General features: G+C 50.9%; 1 protein-coding gene across 1 annotated transcript in view; it reads right to left on the bottom strand.

Annotated features, from left to right (window-relative positions):
• Positions 1-26,379, bottom strand: part of LOC122385075 (excitatory amino acid transporter 1-like) — a 103,101-nt gene that overhangs the window by 40,189 nt on the left and 36,533 nt on the right. The window contains exon 2 of the mRNA XM_043373070.1: positions 19,342-19,795. Coding sequence (XP_043229005.1) covers positions 19,342-19,781 — 440 coding nt within the window. The 5' untranslated portion in view covers positions 19,782-19,795. The remainder of the gene's footprint in view (positions 1-19,341; positions 19,796-26,379) is intronic.

Raw genomic sequence — 26,379 nt, 5'->3', positions numbered from 1 at the left:
GTGCATTGCTTGTCAGATGACAACTACGAGTCAATAGTTACTATGCACACCAACTTCTCAGTATCCAGACCAACTCTACATTTGTTTCAACGTTTGTTTCTTAACCAGTTTTGGAAACTTGTTGCCGCATGGTTATTTAACCGGCGCCTAACTTGTACTGGTCAGCTGGTCAGCATACACATGGTCAGCTGCGCCCGTGACGTCAGACTTGGCGGACCAATCAGCGGTCGCCGTCCGGCCCCGGCGCGGCGGTTTCAAACCGTTCAAACCAGCAGTTGTCGCGCGGCCGCCGTGCAGCATGGATCAGCGACGAGGGTTGTTCCAGCATTTGTGCAGTAAAAAGTGAAATCTGTGAACTGTGGTGTTCGTGCTGTGAGTGAGGCCCGCTCTGGCCTGCGGGACGCACTAATTGTGCCTATACCCGCGGTCGAGACGCCTCCCTTCCCCTGCGCGCGCAATGTAAGTGGGCCAGACCTTTGCATGCACATGTGAGCAGATGTTTTGCGGTCGGTGTTTTTTATATATAAATACATTTATTTGCCTTTAATTCAACTCTTTGTATTTTTAACTTAACTGATGGACATATATGGGCTGTAAAAGCTAATCTGGTTGGCGATCATGCTTTATTCGAATTATCTGCGTGATCGTGCAACTGCCATGATTGTTATGGTCAATGTGGAAATATTCGTCATACGGGCATGTTATACTTCTGGCTTGATGCGATGCACAAAACCATGTTCTTCCACATACGCAGCAGTTCTTGCTTCAAAGACTTATATGCTGACGGTGCACGATAGGTATACCTTATACCTCATGCATTTACCACATCCATTCGAAAATATGCACTTGGAATTGTCTCCAGTCAATAGTAATAATTACATACTACGTGACGTAGGTACGTGACCGTAATAAATACTAATGATTCCAGAAACTTCCGAATGGATGTGGTGTATGCATTCATCGATTATATAACCCATCAGTATTTCGTTTCTTGTCAGCGCAAGCCTTTGAGCAATAACTGATGCCAGTCATGATTTTGTGCACCACTTCCAGCCAAAAAATGACCTGTCCGTATAAAAAATATTTCCTGAATCAGTATCGTGGCAATTGAAAACGAACGCGAATCGTAAGTTCTTAAGGTTATCAACGCAAACAAAGCGATTGTAAGGAAGAACAAGTTCGAACTGAGCGTTAGTACACTTACTTGTTGACAATTTGTAAACTAGCAATGCCCAGTCAAAGGCTAGTTCATCAACAAACCAGGGGTTGTTGAACCGACAAGGAAACGGCTATGCCTATCCAGAAGTTGGTAGGTTCACAAGGCCCAGACTAGTACTCAACAAGGTGACGCCTATGCGAATTGGAACCAAACTTGTAGACAAACTGTTAGTTTGTTGGCCAACACGCCTGGGGTTGGTGAATCGACAAGGTGACGCCTATGCGAATTGGAACCAAACTTGTAGACAAACTGTTAGTTTGTTGGCCAACTAGCCTGGGGCTGGTGAATCGACAAGGTGACGCCTATGCGAATTGGAACCAAACTTGTAGACAAACTGTTAGTTTGTTAGCCAACAAGCCTGGGGCTGGTGAATCGACAAGGTGACGCCTATGCGAATTGGAACCAAACTTGTAACAAGGAGCCAACTTGTAGATTTGGTTTACAGTGTGTGGTGCAGGAGGAAGCAGGGTTCGGCAGCCCTATGTTGTAAACTTCTGTTGTGTCTTGTGTTTGATCAACTGATGTTTTCTGCTCTGTTTTGTGCAGTGATAGTAGCAGGTAACTGCATGCTTGTCAAATTATGTGAATAAACGAATTCATAACATTGCATTTTTCTCTCCATGCATTATGCAAGGAACAAGTAAGATGTTGTAGAAAATCATGTAATAGAGGGCTGCATTGCTGATTTTTCACTTTATCATAGCTTTATTTAGAATTGCTTTCCTGAAAGCTACACGCAGGCCACAGCACTGAAATTCACAATGTCATAGCTTTTGGCAGATAAAAAGAAAAGACTTACCTAGGTAAAATTGGCTGAAAGTATGGCAGAGCAGGTCTTGATGCGTATGCCCATCCGTGTGCTTGCTGAAGCCGAACTGACTGCAACACATTAACTCTGACCCACCATAGTGGCTGGCATATCCTGAACTTTCACCACTCTAAACAAGACAACTTTCAGCCCTCAGCATTGTATTAAAACACTGTACATGACACTCAAAATTTGTTTCAGTGCCATCCACGGACAACATCAGTCGCCATTCACCAGGCCAGTAAAAACAGAAGAGATAATAGCTTCAAACCCATGTAGTCAGAGTTACTAGGTCTGCACCTCAAAACAAAATCCAGGTGACATTCACCACGCCAGTAAAAAACAGGAACTTACGTAACAGCTTCAAATCTGGTAACATGTTGGTCGGACGTTACACTACCATATTTACATGGAATAATATGATACCAAAGAATAGTGCAACCATTCTGGACAACAAAAGTGTATGATAAAATTAATTTAGAATACTTTGGCAGCATGATTTACGAGCACAGGCAGGTGTTACCTACCAGCCTTCTCAATGCTCGTAAAACCAACATTGTAGTTTTGATTTTACCTTAAATGATAACACACTTGGCTGCAATGGCACATTTAATTTAATACTGTGAAAAGACCAGTTATAACCACTTCACAAGCACAATTGCACCTCATGCCGACATCCTTTTCCAAAGACAATCAGCAGCGTCTTTCGTCAAAACTGGAAGATCAATCCCCTTTCAACTGTTAACATCAAAAATATTTCTTCATGGTGTGATCTCCATATGGAAACCTTGCAGGAAAAGAATTAATGTCAATTGTCAGCTCTTCAAATTTCTTTGGACTTTAACTTGCAGTACCATATCCAGTTTGCTTTGATATTTTGTTTTTTATTCCATGTTGAAGTTGAACACCAAGCTCCAGATATAGCAGGCAGCTTGATCATCTTCGGCCTTGGTATAATATCAGTCCAAGTTCCAGTGGTGGGTATCTTCTAATATTCAAATTAAAATGAAAAGCAATAGGCTTTCTCAGCGCCGACGACGGATTTCACGTTGATAAAAAAGGGAGCTCAAGGTCAGCAAAACTCGGGTTCAAGGAATGGCGGGCGTTGAAATGACTGCTGACGTCATCCAAAAAACCGCTAATGGTTAAGAGATAGGGACTAAGCTGGTCCCACCCTGCAAGTAAAGGGAAGAAATTTCTTGAACACCATAATGCTGCGGGGGTTGCGACCAGAATACCTAAATGGTGGTTTCTGAGCCTGGCCGCAAACTTGGCTATCTCAACTCAAAACTAATGTTAAGGTGGGATGGTCCCTTTAATTTCATGTAACCAAGGGCCCGTAATTGCGCACTGTTTCTGGGCAGCCGGCAGTGCGCAATTACGGCAGCGCACATACTCGTAGCAGCCTTCTGGAGAAACCTATCACACTCGACCAGCAAGTCCGTCAGTCCGTCAGTCCATTAGTTTATCAGTCTGTCAGTCTGCAGTCCGTCAGTACGTCAGTCCGTCAGTCCGTCAGTCTGTCAGTCTGTCAGTCCGTCAGCCCATCAGTGACACTCAGTTGTACGGCGGACAGACAGTCCAACACACTCAGTACGGGTGACAGGCAGTCCAACAAACTCAGTACGGCTGACAGGCAGTTCAACACACTCAGTATGGAGGACAGACAGTCCAACACACTCAGTATGGCGGACAGACAGTCTAACACACTCAGTACGGCTGACAGGCAGTCCAACACACTCAATACGGCGGACAGACAGTCCAACACACCCAGTAAAGAGGACAGACAGCCTAACACACTCAGTACGGCAACACACTCCATTGTACGGCGGACAGACAATCCAACACACTCAATTGTACGGCGGACAGACAGTCCCATTTGGCAGATGTGTGACAGTTGGCGGGGACAGACAGTCCCATTTGGCAGCTGTGTGACAGCTCGCGGGGACAGACGCGGCTGCACACAGCCGTCCCGCGTCACGGGCCAAATCAAAGGCGGCTGGCCGCTGCAGTTGTATAGTGCGGACGCTGGCGGAGCGCCGCCGCCACACACGCAGCCGTGAATGACCGTTCCGCGCCTCAATGGCCGGCCGGTAAACGAGCGCCCGGCGGCCAGACTGGCCTGTCGGTAGTGACACCCTCAGACCGGCCCGTCGGCGCCGACACCCTCAGGTGCCACTCGGCGGCGTGCGCTCCAAAGGCACAGACCGGCCGACGAGCGACACAAAGCGGCGCACATGGCCCGCGGCCAAAGGAGACATCACGGACAGACGGAGCGCCGCCCATTCAGGACACGTCAAATCGGCCTGCAACTCCGGTACAGTGGTAATTCTTTGGGACGGTTCCATCCAACGCTCCCATGCTTACGGCGTAAATGCATGGCCATGCCGCTCGGAGCACGTATTCGTGCCTACATTGTGTTGTGACGGGGCACTGAGTGCATCTGAGTGTGCAGTGAGCGGCGTATATACGCACAGGGCCGTGAGGCTGTCTGCTGCAGTTACACCGCGCCGCCGCTGCTCAAGGTCACGGGCGTGGCGCGGCGCGACCGACACGCGAGGCCCAGCGCCGGGTACAACGTGAACAGTGAGCGGAAGCGCTGCCGGCGACCGGGTGGCACCGGCTAGGGTAGGGTAGGCGACTGGGTGGGAACGGCTAGGGTAGGGTAGGCGACTGGGTGGGACCGGTTAGGGTAGGGTAGGCGACTGGGTGGGACCGGTTAGGGTAGGGTAGGCGACTGGGTGGGACCGGTTAGGGTAGGGTAGGCGATCGGCAGGGACCGGCTAGGGAAGAATAGGCGCTCGGGTGCAGGACGGGCTAGAGTGTGCGTCCGGGGCCTGGGCGTTATCGGCGTTAGGAGGGGGGGGGGGGGGCGCCACTACGCTCCCAATTGCCGTTAGCACTTTTCACGACGGAACATCACGGACACCAATTGATGACTGAATTTAAGACCTAAGAAACAAAGGCCTAAGCAATCGACAATTCATTCAAAAGGTGGAAGCCCTACTAGAAAACTATTTAAATTTGTCCGAGACCAAACGGATCAAACGGACGGGATAGGTGCCCCATGCTCCGTGGTGGAAAGGGCTGATGTCGCCCCGGCCCACCCCACGCTGCGCATGTCGCTACCCATTCAGCGTTAGAGCCCCGAGCTGTGAACTTGGTGGGTATGATCAATAGCCAGCTAGCTACTCAAACAGTCCTCAGGGCGAGAAGTGTTCACCAGCGAGTTGCCGCGGCTGGGACCCGTTTGGTTGGCTGGGGTGGCTCACTCAGGCTGGGACCCGTTTGGTTGACTGGGGTAGCTGGGACCCGTCTGGTTGGCTGCGGTGGCTAGGACCCGTCCGGGTGGCTGGGGTGGTGGCTGGGAACTGTCTGTTGGCTGGGTTGGTGGCTGGGACCCGTCTGGGTGGCTGGGGTGGCTGGGACCCGTCCGGGTGGCTGGGACCCGTCCGGGTGGCTGGGACCCGTCTGGGTGGCTGCGGTGGTGGCTGGGAACTCTAGTCTGGTTGGCTGGGACCCGTCTGGGTGGCTGCGGTGGTGGCTGGGAACTCTGTCTGGTTGGCTGGGACCCGTCCGGGTGGCTGGGGTGGTTGGCTGGAACTGTCTGGTTGGCTGGAATGCTGGATCAGTGGAGAGCCTCCGCGTCTGACCGGGCGCGCCGGGTCGGTGTCTGTTCAGGCTGTTCAGGGACTGTTCAGGGGCTGTTCAGGGACTGTTCAGTGGCTGTTCAGTGGCTGTTCAGTGGCTGTTCAGTGGCTGTTCAGTGGCTGTTCAGTGGCTGTTCAGTGGCTGCTCACGTTCAGTGACTGTTCACTGTTCAGGGGCTGTTCAGTGACTGCTCAGTGGCTGCTCACGGTCAGTGGCTGTTCACTGTTCAGGGGCTGTTCACTGTTCAGGGGCTGTTCAGTGATCAGTGACTGATCAGTGATCAGTGGCTGTTCAGTGGCTGTTCAGCGGCTGTTCAGTGGCTGTTCAGTGGCTGTTCAGCGGCTGTTCAGCGGCTCTACAAAGGCTGTTCAGTGGCTGTTCAGGGGCTGCTCAGTGGCTGTTCAGCGGCTGTTCAGTGGCTGTTCAGGGGCTGTTCAGGAGCTGTTCAGTGGCTGTTCAGCGGCTGTTCAGCGGCTCTACAATGGCTGTTCAGCGGCTGTTCAGTGGCTGCTCAGTGGCTGTTCAGCGGCTGTTCAGTGGCTGTTCAGGGGCTGTTCAGGAGCTGTTCAGTGGCTGTTCAGCGGCTGTTCAGCGGCTCTACAATGGCTGTTCAGCGGCTGTTCAGCGGCTCTACAATGGCTGTTCAGTGGCTGTTCAGGGGCTGCTCAGCGGCTGTTCAGCGGCTGTTCAGTGTCTGTTCAGCGGCTGTTCAGTGTCTGTTCAGTGGCTGCTCAGTGGCTGTTCAGTGGCTGTTCAGGGGCTGTTCAGGAGCTGTTCAGTGGCTGTTCAGGAGCTGTTCAGTGGCTGTTCAGGAGCTGTTCAGTGGCTGTTCAGCGGCTCTACAATGGCTGTTCAGTGGCTGTTCAGGAGCTGTTCACTGGCCCGCCGTCATCAGGCAGCTTGAAATATAGGTAAGACGAATGGATTTACCCAAGATTCTGTATTTGCCAGTTACCCACACAGGGACTGTGTGTTCAGTTTGGGTGTAGGGCGAGGTGCGGTGTAGGGCGGGCCTCCGGGATAGGACGCGGTGGCTGGGACCCAGACAGGGTGTGTGCTCAGCTCGGGCACAACCGGTCGATGTCGGTCAGCCCACAGCACTGGCCGTAGTAGTTCCCATAAGCAGAAAGGTGAATTGCCGGCGTTTAAATAGACGTCGCGTGCTGACGTTTATAGTTGATAGGTGCCCTGGAGCTCTTTATCAACAGCGGGCACGGAAATCCGCTGTTGACCTGAGCGTGACACGCGGCGACTGTCGGCTGCGGCAGCGCGAGCGGTCCGCGGCGGCGCCCGGCCGCCGGCTACCAACGACTTCAGCCTCTCAGAGAGCGACACACGCGCCGGCTACCAACGACTTCAGCCTCTCAGAGAGCGACACACGCGCCGGCGGGCCGGCCGGGGGAGGGCTTCCAGCGGACTGTCCGACCAGGGAGGAGGACTTCCAGCGGACTGTCCGACCAGGGAGGACTTCCAGCGGACTGTCCGACCAGGGAGGAGGACTTCCAGTGGACTGGTCGACCTGTACACAGTCAGCCGGGTTCCTCGGTCAGCTCCCTGGCGGCGTTACCAGGCAGTGACTGTCTGCGTCAGCCGTCACCCACCCGCAGCGCCCAGACGGGCGGCGCACCGTGCACACTGCGGCCAGGCCGCCGCAATAGTAGCGCGCACGGCACACACTGCGGCACCAGGGCCGTCAGACGGGCGGCCACAGGCGCGCCGGCGGCCTGCAACTGAACATGCCCACGCGTCACTTCCCCTATCAGCTACCTCGAGGAAGCGCTTCAGCTGACCTAGCCGACAGCAACACGGATCATGTAAGGATACCGGGTGTCCTATACTTCCTAATTTGTATCCACAATGTGACGCTGCCGAAAAAGGTGACCTTTTGAAGTATTGAAAATCATTCATGTCCAGTAATACCTCTCACCCCCCCCCCATCCCCCACAGGTTATGCATTTCATCAAATAGATAGCAGTGACGTGGGAGATGAGATCAAAGCCCCTCGCTGAGTCGAGGCGCCCCTGCCCGTGTCGGCGCCCCTGCCCGTGTCGGCGCCCGTGTCGGTGTCGGCGCCCGTGTCGGTGTCGGCGCCCGTGTCGGTGTGGTCCGGCCCGTCACAGACCACCGCTGAGCTCATCTGTATACGCCCAGTCGGTGCGTCCCGGCACCTCTGGACGCGTGACCACCCGGCCACGGCCACGGCCACGGCAGCTGGCACCGGGGGGGGGGGGGGGGGCAACATACCAACTATTCAGTACATACAGTCACTCGCAGCGCGTCCAGACACACACGTACTGATCAGGGATCACGTCCCCGGCGCTCCGCTCCGCCCCCCACTGAAACCGCGACCGACATAGTGACACCGACACCGAGACTGACACTGACACTGACACTGACACCAAGACCGACATCCTGACACAGACACCGAGACCGCCACAGACACTGACCATGACACTGACCCTGACACAGATACTGACACAAACACCGCGACCAACATACTGACACTGATACTGACACTGACACTGACACCAAGACCGACATCCTGACACAGACACCGAGACCGCCACCGACACTGACCATGACACTGACCCTGACACAGACACTGACACAAACACCGCGACCAGCATACTGACACTGACACTGACACTGACACAAACACCGCGACCAACATACTGACACTGACACTGACACTGACACAAACACCGCGACCGAGACATACTGACACAAAAACCGCGACCAACATACTGACACCGACACCGACACTGACACAGACACATACACCGAGAGCCATATACTGACACTGACACCGAGACCGGCATACTGACACTGACACTGACACAGACACCGGCATACTGACACAGACACCGAGAGCCATATACTGACACGGACACCGAGACCGGCATACTGACACTGACACTGACACAGACACCGGCATACTGACAAAGACACCGAGACCGGCATACTGACACGGACACTGACGTGGAGCAATGGGGCCACGCACGGACCCCGGCCCTGTAGGACCACGCACGGACCACTGCAGGACCACGCACGGACCACTGGGGGGACCACACACGGACCCCTGTAGGACCACGCACGGACCCCTGTAGGACCACGCACGGACCACTGCAGGACCACGCACGGACCACTAGGACCACGCACGGACCCCTGTAGGACCACGCACGGACCATCACTTGCACTCACCTCACGCACTCAAACATACACGTGCGGAGGACAAGTCAGATGGCGCAGGGGCTGATCAGATGTAGGTAATTGTACACTGCGTAATGGCTACAGGTATGTGAGAGAGGGTATAATCGTGTTAGGCAAGACCACGTCGCTTTTACATACATAAAATCCGTGCATATCCACACCCTAGCTCTTCTCTCCCATGGATGCCACCGCGGGAGACATTGCAATTGCTATTATGGAACTTCGAAGTTTTGCTATGATAGATTTAAATTTATTAGTATTTAGTTCACGGCATCATTAAAGAGGAATTCATATTCAAGGAACCACAATTATGAACTACTGCCGCACCATGGTTCACAATTCACACCCGTATATGCCGGCGACGCGCTGATCAGCATTCAGCACCAATAAGAGGCGTTCGGGTGCGGTGCTCCACGGCTGGGGGGTGATGGTGTAGGCCTGTAGGGTGAGCGCCGAGGAATGGTGAAGGGCCTAACAAAACCCTGCGTCCTGCAGTCGGCATAACAATTAACAACCAAACAAAGAGGATGGGAACTTTGGGTCTCAAAAAGCTGTCAGCGCTCTCATCCATGGGTGTCGATTTGTATACTTTTGGGGGTGCTGCAGCACCCCCAATGCTCAAATGAGCACCCCCAATGGTTTTCCGGGCACCCCCAAATGTTCCAGTTAGCAACCCCAATCATTTTGTCCCTCAATAACTCCCACTAACTCTGCTTGAGGAAAATAATTCGTTCCGCAGTCTTTCACTACTAAAAATAAAACAACTACGCAATTTACAATGCATGAAATAAGATGTAAAGAAAAGAAAAGTTAGTCTTAAGAACAAGGGCGAAAAAAGACGTTCAGTTGCAAAGACACTGGTGTGGGTCCGTCGTACACGAGTGTCTGATCCTTAGAGGTGATAACGCGTACCCTTTACAAGCCGGCAGGGGGCTCCAGAGACCGGCGACGGGCCCTCAGAGGCCGGCAAAGGCCATCAGAGGCCGGTGGTACCTTCAGAAACCCTGTGGGGTCGTCTTTAGAGACCGGCACGGACTCGGACGCCGATGGGGCCCTCAGAGTCGCCGGTGTGGGGCCTTCAAATGTCACCGGTGGGTGGCCGTCATGTGCACTTGTGGGGCCCTCAGAAGCGACGGTGTTGGGCCCTCAGAGCCGCCGATATAGGGCCTTAACCCTCGCCCGCACATGGGGGGGGGGTGGTTGCCACCCCCCAGGTAGTCTTTCTGCTCTGCACTCAACATTTTTAGAGCTAGAAGACTGATTTTTCGTATAGCTGCTCCTCTATCCTTTCTTGATGTCCACTGAAAATTTCAAGTTTCTGTGATTTTTGGTTTCGGAGATATGACGTTGTTTTTCAGGTCATGTCATGACCCAAATGGCCAATTCTCAACATCTTGCGTTTGCCATGGGCCTTATGAGCTTTTGACACCCTAATTTCGGCCTTTTTTGCCAGTCTTACCTCCTACCTATCATGGAACATGTTGTTCGATGATGTACAGGGGTCAAGGTCAGGGTCAAGGTCAACCTAGGTCACCTAAGATAATTGCGTTTTAGGCAAGCTGAATTTACTTTTTTTTGAAGTTTTTTGACTGCATTTTTGGTAAAAGCTTCTCAGATCATGATTTCATGTAATATGGACCCCAAAAACAATCGGTGCACACATCAGTATACACACAGACACACACAGACATACAAACACATATAATTGACCTTGACCTAACTTGACCTGAAATGACCTCAGCAGCAAAATTCTGGTCGGGTAGTGTGACAAAGAGGTTCTAGCTGGCTTGGCACCAGAAAACAGCATCGTCATCGGTATTTGATAAGCAGCACACTTGATATCCAACGGTGACCCAAAACAGCAACATTTTTTAGTTTGACCTGACCTGGAAGGTCAATGACTGACCTGAGAAGGTAAAACTGGGTATCATTGGATTCGTCTCTTCCCAAAGAATCTTTTTGGTCTTTACTGCTAAGCTCTATCTCCAACAGGAACGAAATGGCGCGGGGGGGGGTGGCAACCCCCCCCCCATGTGCGTTCTAGGATGGGAAAATGGCATGTGCGGGCGAGGGTTAAGAGGCACTAGTGCGGGGCCCTCAGATATGGCAATGTATGGCCCTCCGAGGCGCCGGTGTAGGGGCCTCACAGTTGCCGGTGATGGCCCTCACAGGCGCCGTTGTGGGGACTCTCAGAGACACTGGTTTAGGGCCATCACAGGCGCGCGTGTGGCCCTCAGAACTTCTGTTACGGAACGGACCCTTCATAGGCCGACAAGAAGATATCAAGAGGTCACCGGTGCCTTCAGGAGCCTTGTGGGGTTCTCAGAGACCGGCATGGTGCTCTCAGACGCCGCTGAGACCCTCCAAGCCACTTGTTTGGGACCGTCAGGGTCGCTGGTACCTGACGAGGGCCCTCAGAACCGCCCATGTAGGGGTTTTAAAGGCATTGGTGTAGGGCCTCAGAGACGCCGGTGTGGCGCTCAGGGGCGTCGGTGAGGGCCCTCACAGTCGCCGTTATAGGGGCCCTCAGAGAAATGGGTGTGGGGCCATTACAGGCGGGTGCGGAGCTCCTAGAGCTGGCGCCCTTACCCAGCCAGCAATTTGGTTCGGCGCAAGTCCGTTTTGCCCCGGCAACTGCGACATGCCAGACTTGGGCCGGTATAAACGGAACGCCGTCAAATCCGGGGTTTGGGTCGATACGACTCTATTCCGGCTAGCCAGTATTTGCTGTAGCGCTCCCGGGTTGGTATGGTTCCGGACCGCCAAGTCTGGCTCAAGTCAGGCTCCCTGCCATGGCTCAAGTCCGGCTCCCTACGACCAGGTCCGGCTGCACCCCATAGCTGCTCTGGCTTACTGTGGCTGAAGTACGGTGGAGGTACGGCGCGGCTGATGCGGCATAAGTCTGGCTGTGATGCGGGCGAGCTCCGGTATCGTGTGTCAGCTCCAGTAGAGCCCCAGACCTTGCCCGTACTTAAGCCGGAGCAAATGCCGGAGCTAGCCAGAGTAAAACCAGCTACGGCCAAGACCAAATTAGCTGGCTGGGAATAAGCTGGTTAAGACCCCCAGAGTCCGACATGTGGCCCTCCGAAGCCGGTAAGGGGTCCTCAGAGGCCGCCAAAGGGCCCTCAGAGACTGGCTTGGGGCCCTTATGGAGATCTTAGTGTTGATACTTGTGGGCCCATGAGGGTTTTTTACGGGCCCCGTGGATCCTTCTTTGTCCAAATATGGCCAACATTGACTCTTAGCGGCCAATGGCGCCTCAGGGCCCCTCAAGCCCGAATAACCCGAGGGGACCCTGGGCCCGAACCTGATGGGGGGGGGGGCACGTGCCTCACGGCCCACCTGGCTACGCCACTGAGGAAAATCGTAAACCCGTAAATATCCAAATGCGATCACCTGTCATTTTTCAGCGATCATTATTGGGATCGTCTGATTACCGCCAGAGCCTCGTAGCCACCGTTGCCTCCGCGCAATGTCCGCCCCTGCGGACCGCAGCGGCTGCTGCACCGGTGCTAATCGCCGTCATTGGTTTCTGTCACCTTATTACAGAGGTGTCGGGGCTGCTGCCATGCTGCCGGCAAATATACGACTTTTTTCGGAAAGATGTTTATGTACCTAATAAGGTAGCCAAGTACTAGGACGAGCAGAATGATTTTCAAGAAGAACGTTCTGCCCTTGGGAAATGTTAGTGGAAATCCCGGCATTATCAGTACCTTATGGGGATAACCAGCCCTGCCTTGTACGGTTGTGCCCCATGACAAAGCTGCAATCTTTCACCCGGTGCAGGGGTTGAGCACCCCCAACCATTTTGAAAAATCGACACCCCTGCTCTCATCGGAAGGTGGCCGGGGCACACTGTAGCAGCCACCGGCGCACTCCAGGTCGAGACTCCGAGAGGAACTGACACGCATCTGGCGACCAGCGGTGAGCGGGGCTTCCGCGCTCCGTAGCGCGGGACGCGGGACTCCCGGTCTCTGTGGCGCGGGACTCCCGGTCTCCGTGGCGCGGGACTCCCGGCGGGCTCTGTGGAGCGGGGCTCCTCAGAGACACCGCGGTCCGTTTGCGTCACACCACGACATGGTTCGATGTCCCTGCGGCGCCGCGGCCACCGGGCCGGCCGTCAAACCAGGGCCGCCACTGACCGGCAAAGAATGCTGGTGTTTGTTCCAGCATTTGCAATTGAATGGGAAATAGACACCTATCCAAGAGTCAAACAACTTCGTCCGAATAGGTATGTGTATGGGAAAAACGGCACATAAGCACCTAAACAATACTTTTGGTTGAGTTCTCCCCAGTTACATACCGACCGCCAGTTAGCCGGAGAGCATCTGGCGGACAGCTCCGATCCGCTACTGCTGGTGGATCACCAGCGGTGCGTACATTGCCGAGGACGGAGTGCAGGTCCCCGCGGCGGAGCGCTGAGGAGAGTGTATGCAGTCACGCCATCGGGTGGTGACGCGTCGCCGCGGCTGCACGCCGTGCCTCCAGAGACGGCGCACCGATGACACAGCTGACAGTGGCGTAACATCGCGACATACGAGCCCGCTGAGAACGCACCACCCACGGTTCTGGCGCAGTTAGTTCAGCTGCCGCCGAGACGCACCAGCCGCCGTCCTGCACAGCAGTTAGTTCAGCTGCCGCCGAGACGCACCAGCCGCCGGCTAAAGGCCGAGCGTTGATCGTGTCCTCCGCACGGGGACCGTCGGTCCGTGCTCCCCACACGGGGCGTGGGGTCAGTCCGTGTCCTCCGCACGGGGACCGTCGGTCCGTGCTCCCCACACGGGGCGTGGGGTCAGTCCGTGCCCTCCGCACGGGGACGGCCGGTCCGTGCTCCCCACACGGGGCGTGGGGTCAGTCCGTGTCCTCCGCACGGGGACCGTCGGTCCGTGCTCCCCACACGGGACGTGGGGTCAGTCCGTGTCCTCCGCACGGGGACCGCCGGTCCGTGCTCCCCACACGGGGCGTGGGGTCAGTCCGTGTCCTCCGCACGGGGACCGTCGGTCCGTGCTCCCCACACGGGGAGTGGGGTCAGTCCGTGTCCTCCGCACGGGGACCGCCGCGCCGGTCCGTGCTCCCCACACGGGGAGTGGGGTCAGTCCGTGTCCTCCGCACGGGGACGGCCGTTCGATGCCGGCCAGCATGGTACCTGGCCGGCGGATTAGACGGCGCGCTTCTGAGAGCGTGTCCCGTAGGAAAACCCGATCGGATCGATCGCGGACGGAAGGGATAGCCGAACAGTGCTGAGCTAGTCGGCGGCTCAGACTTGGGAGATGGCACCGGCTATCAATAATTCCTTATACTCAGAATTGGTGATTATCAGGCCCGTTGAAGAAACATGTGAAGAATAGGTAACAACTTCAAAATGATAGATGATGACTGCTTTATAAATTGGTGGCTTTGAAGAAGTTGACAACATCCAACGTTAATCAAATGCATTAATTATTGCAGGTCGTGTAGGTGACGATTTTGGATTGACATCATCAAGTTGAACGGACCAGAAACATTCTCTCTAGTGACCCCATTCACCTCTCAGATCGGTGACCAGCGCCCCCAGCTCTGGGTGTCATCCGCTGCCGGTCAGGGCAGCCACTGTCCAGACGGCAATGTGTGCAACACTTCACAGTCACATACTGTTTAGAAGTGCGGCCGGAGAGGAATGGCCCGCCGCCGCCGTCAGACGGCTTAATGAGCGTGCCCTGCTGCAGGCACCCCGCGCGGGGGCTCTCCGCGACTTGCCGAGCTGTGACAGACGGTGCAATCGGCCGTGTGTTGACATCTGAGCTCGGCCCGGCTGCAGCGGCGTGACGGAGTTGTCCAACTCGGCGGCACCCGGGTGACACCGCCGATACTCCTGAACTCCGCCGCCGGATGTTTGCAGCACAAGACGCGGCAGTATAAACATGCCATTAGCTGCTCGGCCGGCGGGCCCGTCACCGGCTGATTACGGGGTCGGGGTCACGTGCAGAGGGTGCACGGCGCAGCGCGGCGCGACCGTCGTGAGTCAGCGGCACCGCGCTGTGCAGCGACAGACGAGACCACGCCAGGCCGCTAAATCAGACGCAGTACTGCGATATTATTGAATGCGTACATTGTCCCAAACGGAGAAAACGCATTTAATATTCACATAGTTATTCATCAAATGGTTATATCATCAATGGCACTTAGATGATTTATGTGTATCACACCAAGCAGCTTCACAATATCCTGAAAATGAGCAAAAGTAAAAAACAATGCCAGTTTGTTTATCATGGTCACACTTAGGGGAAGCGGGGGGAACACCGCCACTGTGGGAAACACCGCCACCCCATCTGGCGGCGAAAGTATGAAATGGAAAGTGTAAAAATCCGTTATTTCCTATTAACCGAACGAAGGTAAGCGTCTTCTGATTTGTGTTCCGATGTTTCAGTGTAATGGAGGCTCAATGTGGGCATTTAAAGAAAAATACACATTCTCTTATAAAAATTCGATGAGTTGGGAGCACTTTTGAATGTCTTTAAGTAGAGACTCATTTTGATTTACTTGATTACATCGAAAAATGACTGATCGGCTTTGTCCAGGAAGATAGATTTGCTTGAACCTTCTAGTACATTCTTGCCGCTGTCGATTTTTGCTTGTGATCACTTATTGGGGGAACACCGCCACCCCGTGGCGGTGTTCCCCCAATTGAGGTTGCGGTGTTTTCTGTTCGCAGCGTGATAAGTGATGAAACTCCAAAGACACACGTTTATTTATGTTCGTAGATGTTCCCAATCCGGGAATAAGCAGCTTATTTGATTTTTTACTTTATATTTTTCATGGATCCCGACCAAGCACTGCTAGCTGTATAAAACTGGCAAACAGCTGGTGAACCTATACCTATTTAGGTGCCCATCACCGATTGTTTACGAAATTCGCCACTTACCGACAGGAAACTTATCGCACGCGATCTCTGAGCAATGAAAAGCTTTCATAGGGATGGGTTGGGTTAACATCAGCACCGGTGGCGGGGTTACCCACACAATTTGAAGGCGGCAAATATGCAAGGTATTTTTAAAAGTCGTGATGCATAAAAACGCTTTAGCAGCATGCAAAATAAGTACCTAAAACACGTGAGAAAATGTTGAAATATTGTAACCAAGACAAAAACTACCAAGAGACTTCACACATATTCTCTCATTTTGGCGAAAACCTTAGGGGGGCGGTGTTACCCCCGCTTCCCCTAAGTTCGCTAGCTGTAAATTTGATAAACTTCATGTTGATGAATTAATGTCGTCAAATGTCAAAACTGATGACGATAAATCATTAGCAAAAATGTATGCTTTCGCGCCATCACGAGCCGTTCGATGCTTTGAGCCCCAAACACGATAGTTTACGCAGGTGTCAGTGAGACAATGTGGCGTTCGTAGTCAGCAAGCCGAGTCTTTAGGGTACATATAAACACAGAGCTGCCTTAAAATGAGAAGCCTACAAGCCCAAGGAGATCTCGTTGGCTTGCATGGGATGATATTTGAATTGTGGATGACATAGCAAAACTGTTCAAGCCACCAAGGTCTCGGTAGGTATTCAGAGAGCAGACGCAGGGACATTTTTCACCGGCCTCAAATCCTCGGCAGCCATCTTTCATTTCTGTGGCCGTATAATGTTTATATGGCGACACATCGCACATAATTAATAGATACTTATGTACTATGTAGAAGAAAGTGGGGCAAAGCGGCCACCCGGGGCAAAGCGGCCAACCATCGTTTTAGCCCTCCACAGCTAGCGTCAGTTCCAATTTATGGTTGCCAATTATACTTCTCTTCACGGTCGTTCGAATGAGCCAGACAGGGGTTTCCGTCCCATCGCCATTGCTCTGTGAAACACGGAAAAACATTTCTTGCCAGGTTACTTACTATTTTTACGATCTTTAGGTAATTTTTGTTGTATTCCATAACCGTTTAGAATTTCAGTTAAGCGTTCTTGTTCGTGCACTGTGTGGTTATCGTTCATGCCTTCTACCAATTTCAATACTTTTTGCCTCACTTATAGCTGAGCTGGAATGTTTTTGTCTTTGCCGGTATGCGCGGGCAAAATGGACGGGGCAAAGTGGCCAGCCCCTAATTGGCCATAAGTTGTTTCCCCCTGGACAGCAAACGTTGCTGATATTGAAATGTGTCGTCTTGCATTCATTTCGGCCACTTTTCCGTTACATGAGTTACCAAATAATGCAATTAAATGTTTTTCGATGAATATCCTGTCTTTGTTTACCTACAGGTGGGAAGATGACAGATTAAACATTCATCCTCGATTAAACCTTGTCAATATCAAATACATACCCTCGACGTTAATGAGGAAACTATTCTGTTTCTCATATTGGGACTTTAGAAGTCGCCGGTGGCCGCTTTGCCACAGGGTATGGGGCAAAGTGGCCAAAATGCATAGTTTTAAAGTTTTATCAATATCTCTCATATGTGAATGCATTTGGAAATGAAACGCAGTTGAAATAAAAGGCAATCTAATTGGGATCACATTGGTATAAAACAGTGGCGGATCCAGGGGGGGGGGCAAAATGGGCATTTGCCCCTCCCAAACGGCATAATTTTAACATTACGCCTATGGACGAGGCATGGAAAGAATCGATAAATTGTTATGGTTTGCCCCCCCCCCCTAAAAAAAACTCTGAGCTGGATCCGCCTTTGGTATAAAAAGATTCTTTCCGAGGCTAACCCTCGCCCCGTTGGGGGGGGCCATTTTGGCCCCCCCCTGTGGTTTTTCCTGAATAGCAAGAAAACGGCGGCGCGCAGCGCCGCCAAATTTTCAGTACCTTCCCGGGCATCAATTTCACACCTTCACACCAAATTTCAAGTCTTAGGTCACCTTAGGTCAGGAGTTATTGAGGTCAAACTGAGGTCATGTTCGAGCAAAAATGAGCAAAAAACATGCAATCTTGAAACGCTCACCAAATCTACAGTTATCAAGCAATTTCAAAGTTCTTTATATGGTCTAGTAGACGAAAAGTGGCGCTACAAAACTGCTATCTCGGATTTTCAAAATTTTGGGTTTTTGACCCAAAAAAATTCAAAAAACTGATTTTTTTAGAAAAACTAAAAAAAAATCCGAAATTTTTCCGAATTTCGAAAAAACCGGAATATATGTGATAGTCCCTGCGCTTTTCTATATACATACCAAATTCTAGTTCGATATCTCGTTTTTTGGCCAAGTTATAGCGAAAAAACTGTTCAAAAATGATGACGTCAAATTTTTGAACTCAATTTTTAGCGATTCTAGACCTCGTACGGCAAAACAAAGACCACCATTGAACTCCCCGTGACGAGCTGCATCGATTCGATACCCATTTTATGCAAAAATATCAACTTTGAAATTTGACCTAATTTGACCTGACCTTGACCTGACCTTGACCTGACCTTGACCAAAACGTGACCTAAGCTGGCCCCAAAGGCTGTCTGACCCACATAATCGCATTTGTCATGTAAAATGGACCATAAAACATGTATCACACGACACTTTCATATTGTGACCCCCCAGTGACCTGACCTCTGTGACCTGACCTGGTATCAGTGACCTCAACTAGCAAAATATGTGTTTGAAGAACATTTCCCCATCGATGATTTTCAATGAAATGCATTTTACTCGATTTTACAGCGCATTTCTTGAAATGCCTGTAAACGGTGAAAATTGGACCTTTGACCTGACCTGTGACGTCATCGGTTTGACCTAGGTCAATAAAATTGGGTCACAAGGTAGTTCCCTGATAGGGCTATCCAACACCGTTTGCCGCTTGTCGCTACGTTGCGTGGTTCTCGAGATCTTAGGGGGGGGGCAAAATGCCCCCCCCCCCCCAACGGGGCGCGTTGCTCGGCAGAGCCCAACGGGGCGCGGGTTAAAAATCAAGCGTCAGCATCGTAAAAAGTGTTAGGGTGGCCGCTTTCCCCACTCTCCCCTGCGTTTTCTTTGGCGTCTCGATATTTTTTCCTTGGAATTTGGACACACCCACCAAAGTGTGATTCGTAAAAATCATACCAACCACCATGGATGAAAATTTTTAAAGTTGATTGCAAGGTGAAGGCTCTGGAATGATCGCAAATGTTGAATAAGGCAAGACAAAATCCGATCATATCTATTCAGCACATACGCACTTAAAAAAAAAACTAAAATTCAAATATTTCAATTACGCCCAGTCCTATCACCTACGACAAGATCGAGGACTGGGTCAGCAGCATCCAGTTGGCATTCGGGACTCGGCACTCACCTGACGAAGTCCATGCGCGTGTCGACACTCACCTGACGAAGTCAATGAGAGTGTCGGCACTCACCTGAACGAAGTCTATGAGAGTGTCGGCACTCACCTGACGAGGTCCATGAGAGTGTCGGCACTCACCTGACGAAGTCTATGAGAGTGTCGGCACTCACCTGACGAGGTCCATGAGAGTGTCGGCACTCACCTGACGAAGTCTATGAGAGTGTCGGCACTCACCTGACGAGGTCCATGAGAGTGTCGGCGGTGGTGGTGTCTCGCGAGGACGCCTCGTCCTTGTGGATGCCCTCGTCGTTGCCCTGGCCCGGGTGGATGCTCACCACCAGGATGATGCCGATGATGACCGCTATCACCGTGGTCACCATGTAGTAGGCGATGGCCCGCGCGCCGATCTTGCCCGACAGGCTGAGGTCGAGGTTTCCGACGGCCGAGATCAGGCTGGAGACGATGAGCGGCAGGATGAGCGCCTTCAGCATGCGCAGGAACAGCTCGCCCAGGAAGCCGACGTACATGGCGTCGCGCTGCGCCCACTTCTCCGAGCCCGGCGGGCGCAGCGCGATCCCCAGGATGACGCCGCCGAACACGCCGGCCAGCGTCAGCAGCGTCAGCACGTTCGTCTTCAGGCAGCCCTTGATGTTGGTCACCACGCGGCCCGACATCCTGGCGGGCGACTCTGCGGGCGGGAGGCGCCGTCAGACGGCCGCGTCTCGGCAACTGGGGGGGGGGGGCTGAGCCCCAGTGACTGGGGCGGGGGGAAGGGGCTGTCAGAGGCCGCGTCCCGGCAAGTGAGGGGGCTGAGCCCCAGTGACTGGGGCGGGGGGGGGGGCTGTCAGAGGCCGCGTCCCGGTAACTGAGCGGGCCGCGTCCCGGCAGCTGGGGGGGGGGGGGGGGGAGGCGCTGTCGTGGCCCGCGACTCTCAACTGATGGCCGCGAATAATGCTCAGTCATGAACAATTGGCAAAAGCCTGGTTTGTTCTGAGAGGGCAGTGGTTGTGCATTGCATCAGCTGATAAGCTCCATTCTAATAAATCAACTAAAACTACGCTATTTATAGAACGCGATTCAGAAACTCAGAAAAGTTGAAATCTGATGTCATGTTCTACATTACAGACGACAGAGCCAGCGTGACATTTACAGATTGAATACAATTTCTCTACCCCACAAGCATCCTCACAATGTCGTGTAGGGTAGACCGGGCAAGTCGCCCCGCCGAGGTAAACGCCCCACCGATGTTTCTCGAAACAGGCTAGGTTCTGAAGAAACATCCTCTGTTCAATAAGAAGTACACTGTATGATCATTATCCCACGCCCCACTGGGGGGGGGGGGCTATTCATAGCACCCCTCTTGTTTTTCTGCAATAACGTCTAAACCGCTTGACGCATCGACGCAAAACTTTCAGTACCTTCGGCTGCATTAATTTGACACCTTCACTGAAAACAAATCTACTCTCCTCTCGTGAGTAAACTCACGGAAGAGCGGTTATATGGACACCACCTATTTGACGGCCCCAGCGACCGGTTAATCAACTCACCACTTGCCGGTCAACTTTCCGATGAAACGTGCGTTTACTCATGCATATTTACCCACGCTCGATGAGTTAACTCATTGTGAAAACTCATGTATCGTTGGTTACTGGTTTCCGTTACTCTCATACTGTGAGTTAATTTACTCATGGATGGGCGGTTTTATGGACACCACCTATTTGACTGCGCCAGCGACCGGTCAATCTACTCACCTTACTCATTGTGAAAACTCATGTATCGCTGGTTATTCACTTCCGTTACTCTCATTCTGTGAGTTAATTTACTAATGGATGGGCGGTTTTATGGACACCACCTATTTGACTGCGCCAGCGACCGGTCAATCTACTCACCTCTTACCAGTCAACCTACTCATCAGTCGTAGGTAAGGTTGACCGGCAGGAGATGAGTGGATTTTCCGCTGTTAATATTACGGATAACGCGACTTATCAGATTTTCATTCCCATCTTGCGTGTTATTTCGTGTGCGAAATAGCATGCAAGACAAGGAAGAACATCCAACAAGACCATATACTATCCGTAATACTAACACCGAGCAATGACACCGAACACAGAAACGTGGTCGTGTTATAGGAACAATCAACAAGATATCGATTGTTCTGTTCAACAAGTGCGTGGATACCTATTGTCATGCCATGGGCGACATAAAATTAACAAAATGATAACCCTGCGCTCATTTTGTACTGTTTAAATTTCAAAACGAATGACAAGTCAAGAGAACAGCAAAGTTAACCTGTATTTCATGCACATAAGAACAAGCACTGGACAACCTATTACGGGCGTAACGCTCAATGATCACAGCTGGTTGCAAGACCAGACCTGCTATAGGAACCCATCATAAGGAGCAGACGGACCTATTGTACAAGCAGCTTTCTATTTCACAGCTTTGTGTGCGATTATATTATTTCGTATCCTATCTCGTATCTCATTCATTAGCGTCCAACGTTTCACGTCTCTTTACGGTTAAGGGCGGGACACCCTGCAACAAAATATAAACGAACTGCAACAAGCTACTTAAACTGCAACTAGTTATAATGACAAAAACTTGCGGAACAGAAAACAGAAACAAACAGAGAAAAGTATGAGGCACCAACAGAACTCTGCCGGTCAGTCTCTGTCCCGGCAGCTGGTCACTTAAGTCGACCGCCGAGGTTAGCTCTTTGAACTCGACAACCGCCTCATTCTCCACGTAGAGCAGCTCCGTGCTCGCCAGCGCGGTGCAGCAGGTGGTCGACTGCATTGTCTGCAACGAGAACAAATATTTCCGATATTATTAATGGTTATATCCCGAGCAAGCTGCCTCGGGTCGATTAACGCATATTTTTCTCTCGAGTGATGTAACGGTTTTATCCCGAGCCGTCAGGTGAAAAAAAAAAAAACAGGAACTTGCAGCAAAGAAAATATACATACCCGGGGCTGGGACAATTTAATTATGTCACTGAGTTTTTGCCAAAGTTCCGAGGGTCATTAGACCCGAGGTATTTCGATAAAATACGAGGTTTGCTAATTAAATTGTCAGCCCTAGGGCAAGTTTATTTCCAAACATGCAACGCTCACAAATGGTCACAAAGTCCACAAATGCTGCTAAATAAATTAAATTTAGCAGAGGGCCGGACAACGTCCTTGACGACGGGCAGGGCAACATATTATTCAGACGGAGGCTGAGCGGAGCGAGGCCGTAGTCATTCAAATGAACATTCACTCTCTATACTCACCGATAACGAGCCAGCTCTCCTCAATGTCCATCGCCGGCGGCCCGCTCGCGCTGGTGCCCTCGCCGGGGTCGACGGTGGCGGCCGTGACCTCCGCATCGACAGAGGTGCTGGGACCCTGAATAACAAACCAATGGATGTTATTAATGTACGCCACAACAATACACAGTTACGGTCAGCCAGTCTATTTTGAACAGAGTTTCCTAGACACAGAGGGGATGCTAAAGATAGTGGCTCGTGACCAGGAATTGGTCCTGAGGAAGTGAGCAAAGGGAGAGCAATGTCATGAGCAGCAACAGTGGGGATTTCAGGTAGTTACTAAGATGCATGAGAAAAGTGGAGCTGATCTTGTAGCTGTGAAAACTTCAAAAGTACAGGTAGCTCAGGAAGGGGTGTGGAAACACGTAGGAGGGTGTCTGTTTTGGCAACTCAACACCACTGCTGTCTCGGTAAATACAGAGGAAAGGGATGATGGATTTTGGGTGATTAGCATGGTAGGATCTGGAGGAGAAGGACTGTAGGAAACCAGAGACTGGGGGCGTGGAAAACGCATGGTGGTATTAGACAGAACGGCACTGCAGGTGGTATGATATGACATGTTTATTTCTATTTGTTCTTCACTATTAACACCTTAACAATCACCTTAACAGCATAACGTCATGGGAAACTGCAGTGTGGCATGGACACTGCCTGGCCAGCCTGTGAGTCATGTGCACAAGGAATATTTGTGGTAAAGTTTCATCTGAGAACAGCTCAAAGCAGTTTCAAAATCATTTTTCACCAGACACCAAGCACAGCATTCCAACCTACCCACCTTCGACCTAAATCAATTTTTTATTATAGCTGGGCACCTGTGAACTTGCATATGCTGCCATTTGTTTGCATTTACATTTTGGTATTCCTCTGATAGGCATGTCACAGGTAGCTTTTGGATGGTACTGGTATTTTTTTTTTTTGTCTTCAGCAGTGCTCAGCAAAATAGGTCAACATTTTTTTTTAACCCTGAACTTTAAGGGAACGAAAACCTGATGCATTTTCGAACTCACCGCATGTGATGTTACGCTGGACATGCACTGAAGCTTTTGGCATGCAATTTTGCCACTACAAGCATGATCCTGGATATGTGCATATTAAAAATATAAGCTATTCTGCCTGTTACCCTGGATCTGGATGTACAGAGGTCTATAAATTCATTGTACGCTGCTTGAAAGGCAGTCTGATACCTAAACTGCAGTATGACGTGGACGCGGGGTCACACATGTGAACTTCCTGGCCCCTTTACTGTATATTAATGTCCCAGGCATGCATGTAGGCTAGCAAAGAGAGCTGTCGTTTAATTCTCCGGTATTTTCCACGCACAATACACTTAATCAAGCAAAATATCTGGTATTTTACTCACCTTATTAGCAGCACGCGACTCCCCCTGCACACACGGATCCGGCCGGAACGAAAATGGCGGCGAGGCGGCCTATGATCCATCGGTAAAGAAACACGTCAAAAACGAGTTTGATAACCGGTCGGCTGTGAGTACGCTTTTTACGCACGATTTGTGATTTTACTTACTCATAACTCACTTCCAGAACTCGCTTTCTACAGATTTAGTGAATGCATAATTCGTGAGTACGATAATTACGCGCAATACATGAGTCAAGGAACTCTTATTTCATGCGTTCGGGGCCGCCTTACTCATGGATGGCAGGTCATTGATTTCTTTGCATGAGTTTTTGTAATGAGTAAACCAGAACTCAGGGCTTGGAATGCTTCATACACGAGTAAACCAGCGATTGAAACTCATTAGCGACTGGTAAAATGACCTTTACTCTCCATATACGAGTAGATTTGTTTTCAGTGTTGTGTCAAAACATGAACTTCGTAGCTATCATAGGTCGGCCGGAAATGACGTCAGAAGGACGTCATGTTCAGCCGATTTCCACGTAAAACATTGAGCTACGTCATACTACGGCAATCGCTTTCAACAGCTCAGTTTTAAGCTAGATCCAATTCCTTTGCATGAGAGGATTCAGAATAGACTGCGATATCAAACTACTACCTCGGATTTTCAAAATTTTGAGGAAAATTTAGGTATATCTAATATATATATATATATATATATATATATATATATATATATATATATATATATATATATATATATATGTTACAGGGAGTTTGAGAAATCCGTGAGTTTGCAAACTCCCTAGTGAGTTTGCAAACTCCCTGACCCATCAGTGACTTTGCAAACTCACTAGGGAGTTTGCAAATTCACTAGGGAGTTTGCAAACTCACTGACCGGTCAGGGAGTTTGAGAAATTCCAGAGCGATTGGGCCAAATAAAATCAAATGTGTAAGATGAGGGTGGCATACGTGCCGTCCGTGATGTTAAAACAAAAGCGACTAGTGGTACGGCCTATATAACCGTCGCACGCTGACAAAAAGCTCACAGATCCTTCATTCTTTTACCGAAAAAAATGCTACTCGCGGCTATGTTAAGGGGAGGTTCGGATCAACGTGCTCCTCCGTTCCGTCGTTTCCATCCTCAGGAATCAGGATACTTAAATCCTTCTCGTCCACGCCGAAACCCCCACTCCGGGCTGGACAGGCACCTTTATCTCATGCGGGCTGCTCCCTTGGAGCGGCACCGCTGCTCCCGAGGGAGCGCACCCCGTAGCCGGGTGCAAAGAGTGCTTGGGGGGCTGGTCGGTCTGTCAATTCGGACGGGCTCAGCCCCGGCGACTCTGCATATAGGGTGTCTGCCCAGACCAATGTCTCCCCTATAAGTCCTATCATTCGTCCGACTCTGAAATGGTCTTGTCAGACCGAAAGGGCCTAACCCAACAAAACAAAAACAAACAAGCAGCGTGCGCCAGTCGCAGCTGGGCTGGCTGCCAGCAGCGCCGGGTCTCGATGACACATCTATGGCGGAGTGGGAATGGGCGTGAATTGATGCGTGTGCCTGTACTTTAGCATAAGTGACCAACAGTCAGCTGTTTCTACTTTGATATATTTAGCCTGACTCTGGAATAGCCGCACTTGAGTGGAACGGGTCTACTTGGGACGTGAGCTAAATAAATGTATAACTAAATAAAGCGGCGGTACATGCATGGGTAAGTCACTGAACAGATTCAAATAAAAAAGGTATTTATGGTGTGCATATGATCTATAAGCTTTTTGTCAGCGTGCGAGGCCTTAGAGCTAGCCTCCTTTGTTTTAACATCACGGACGGCACGTATGTCACCCACATGCTGCACACTTGTTTTTATTTGGCCCAATCACTCTGAAATTTCTCAAACTCCCTGACCGGTCAGTCAGTTTGCAAACTCCCTAGTGAATTTGTAAACTCCCTAGTGAGTTTGCAAACTCACTGATGGGTCAGGGAGTTTGCAAACTCACTAGGGAGTTTGCAAACTCACGGATTTCTCAAACTCCCTGTAACATATATATATATATATATATATATATATATATATATATATATATATATATATATATATATATATATATATATATATATATATATATATATATATATATTTATATATATCAGGGTATCTAAAGCATCTGTTCAGGAGCGTGTAAACCAAAAATGAGCCTGATCTGACTTGTAAGACGGCGGCTGGAGCCCAAAATGTGAACAAACCAAACATCGATAACTTTTATTTTGACTTGATCTTTGACGTCATCGGTGACCCCGAGGTCATTGAAATTAGGTTTCGTTCGACAGTTTTTAAGGAGCTATCAGACACCGTTTGAAATTTGTCGATCGGCCCATGAGTATAGTTTCGGAGTTAGGAGGGGGGCTATGAATAGCTCCCCTCCCCCTCCCCCTATTAAGGCGCGTTATACCCAGATCCCAGTGGGGCGCGGGTTATAGGTATGAGCAGACTGGAAAGAAATTGTGACAGCTCTTTATGGAGATATAGCCGAAGGTGTGTTTTGGGGAGGATTTGTATGCTTTGTTGTCAAAGTATGCATCATGACGTTCTTTTATGGGGCATATCGGGCTA

This window comes from Amphibalanus amphitrite, unplaced genomic scaffold, assembly GCF_019059575.1.
Source record: "Amphibalanus amphitrite isolate SeventyFive unplaced genomic scaffold, NRLGWU_Aamphi_draft 000207F_arrow, whole genome shotgun sequence".
Lineage (NCBI taxonomy): Eukaryota > Metazoa > Arthropoda > Thecostraca > Balanomorpha > Balanidae > Amphibalanus > Amphibalanus amphitrite.
The sequence above is the reverse complement of the archived record's forward strand: the minus strand, read 5'-3'. Positions and strand labels throughout refer to the sequence as shown.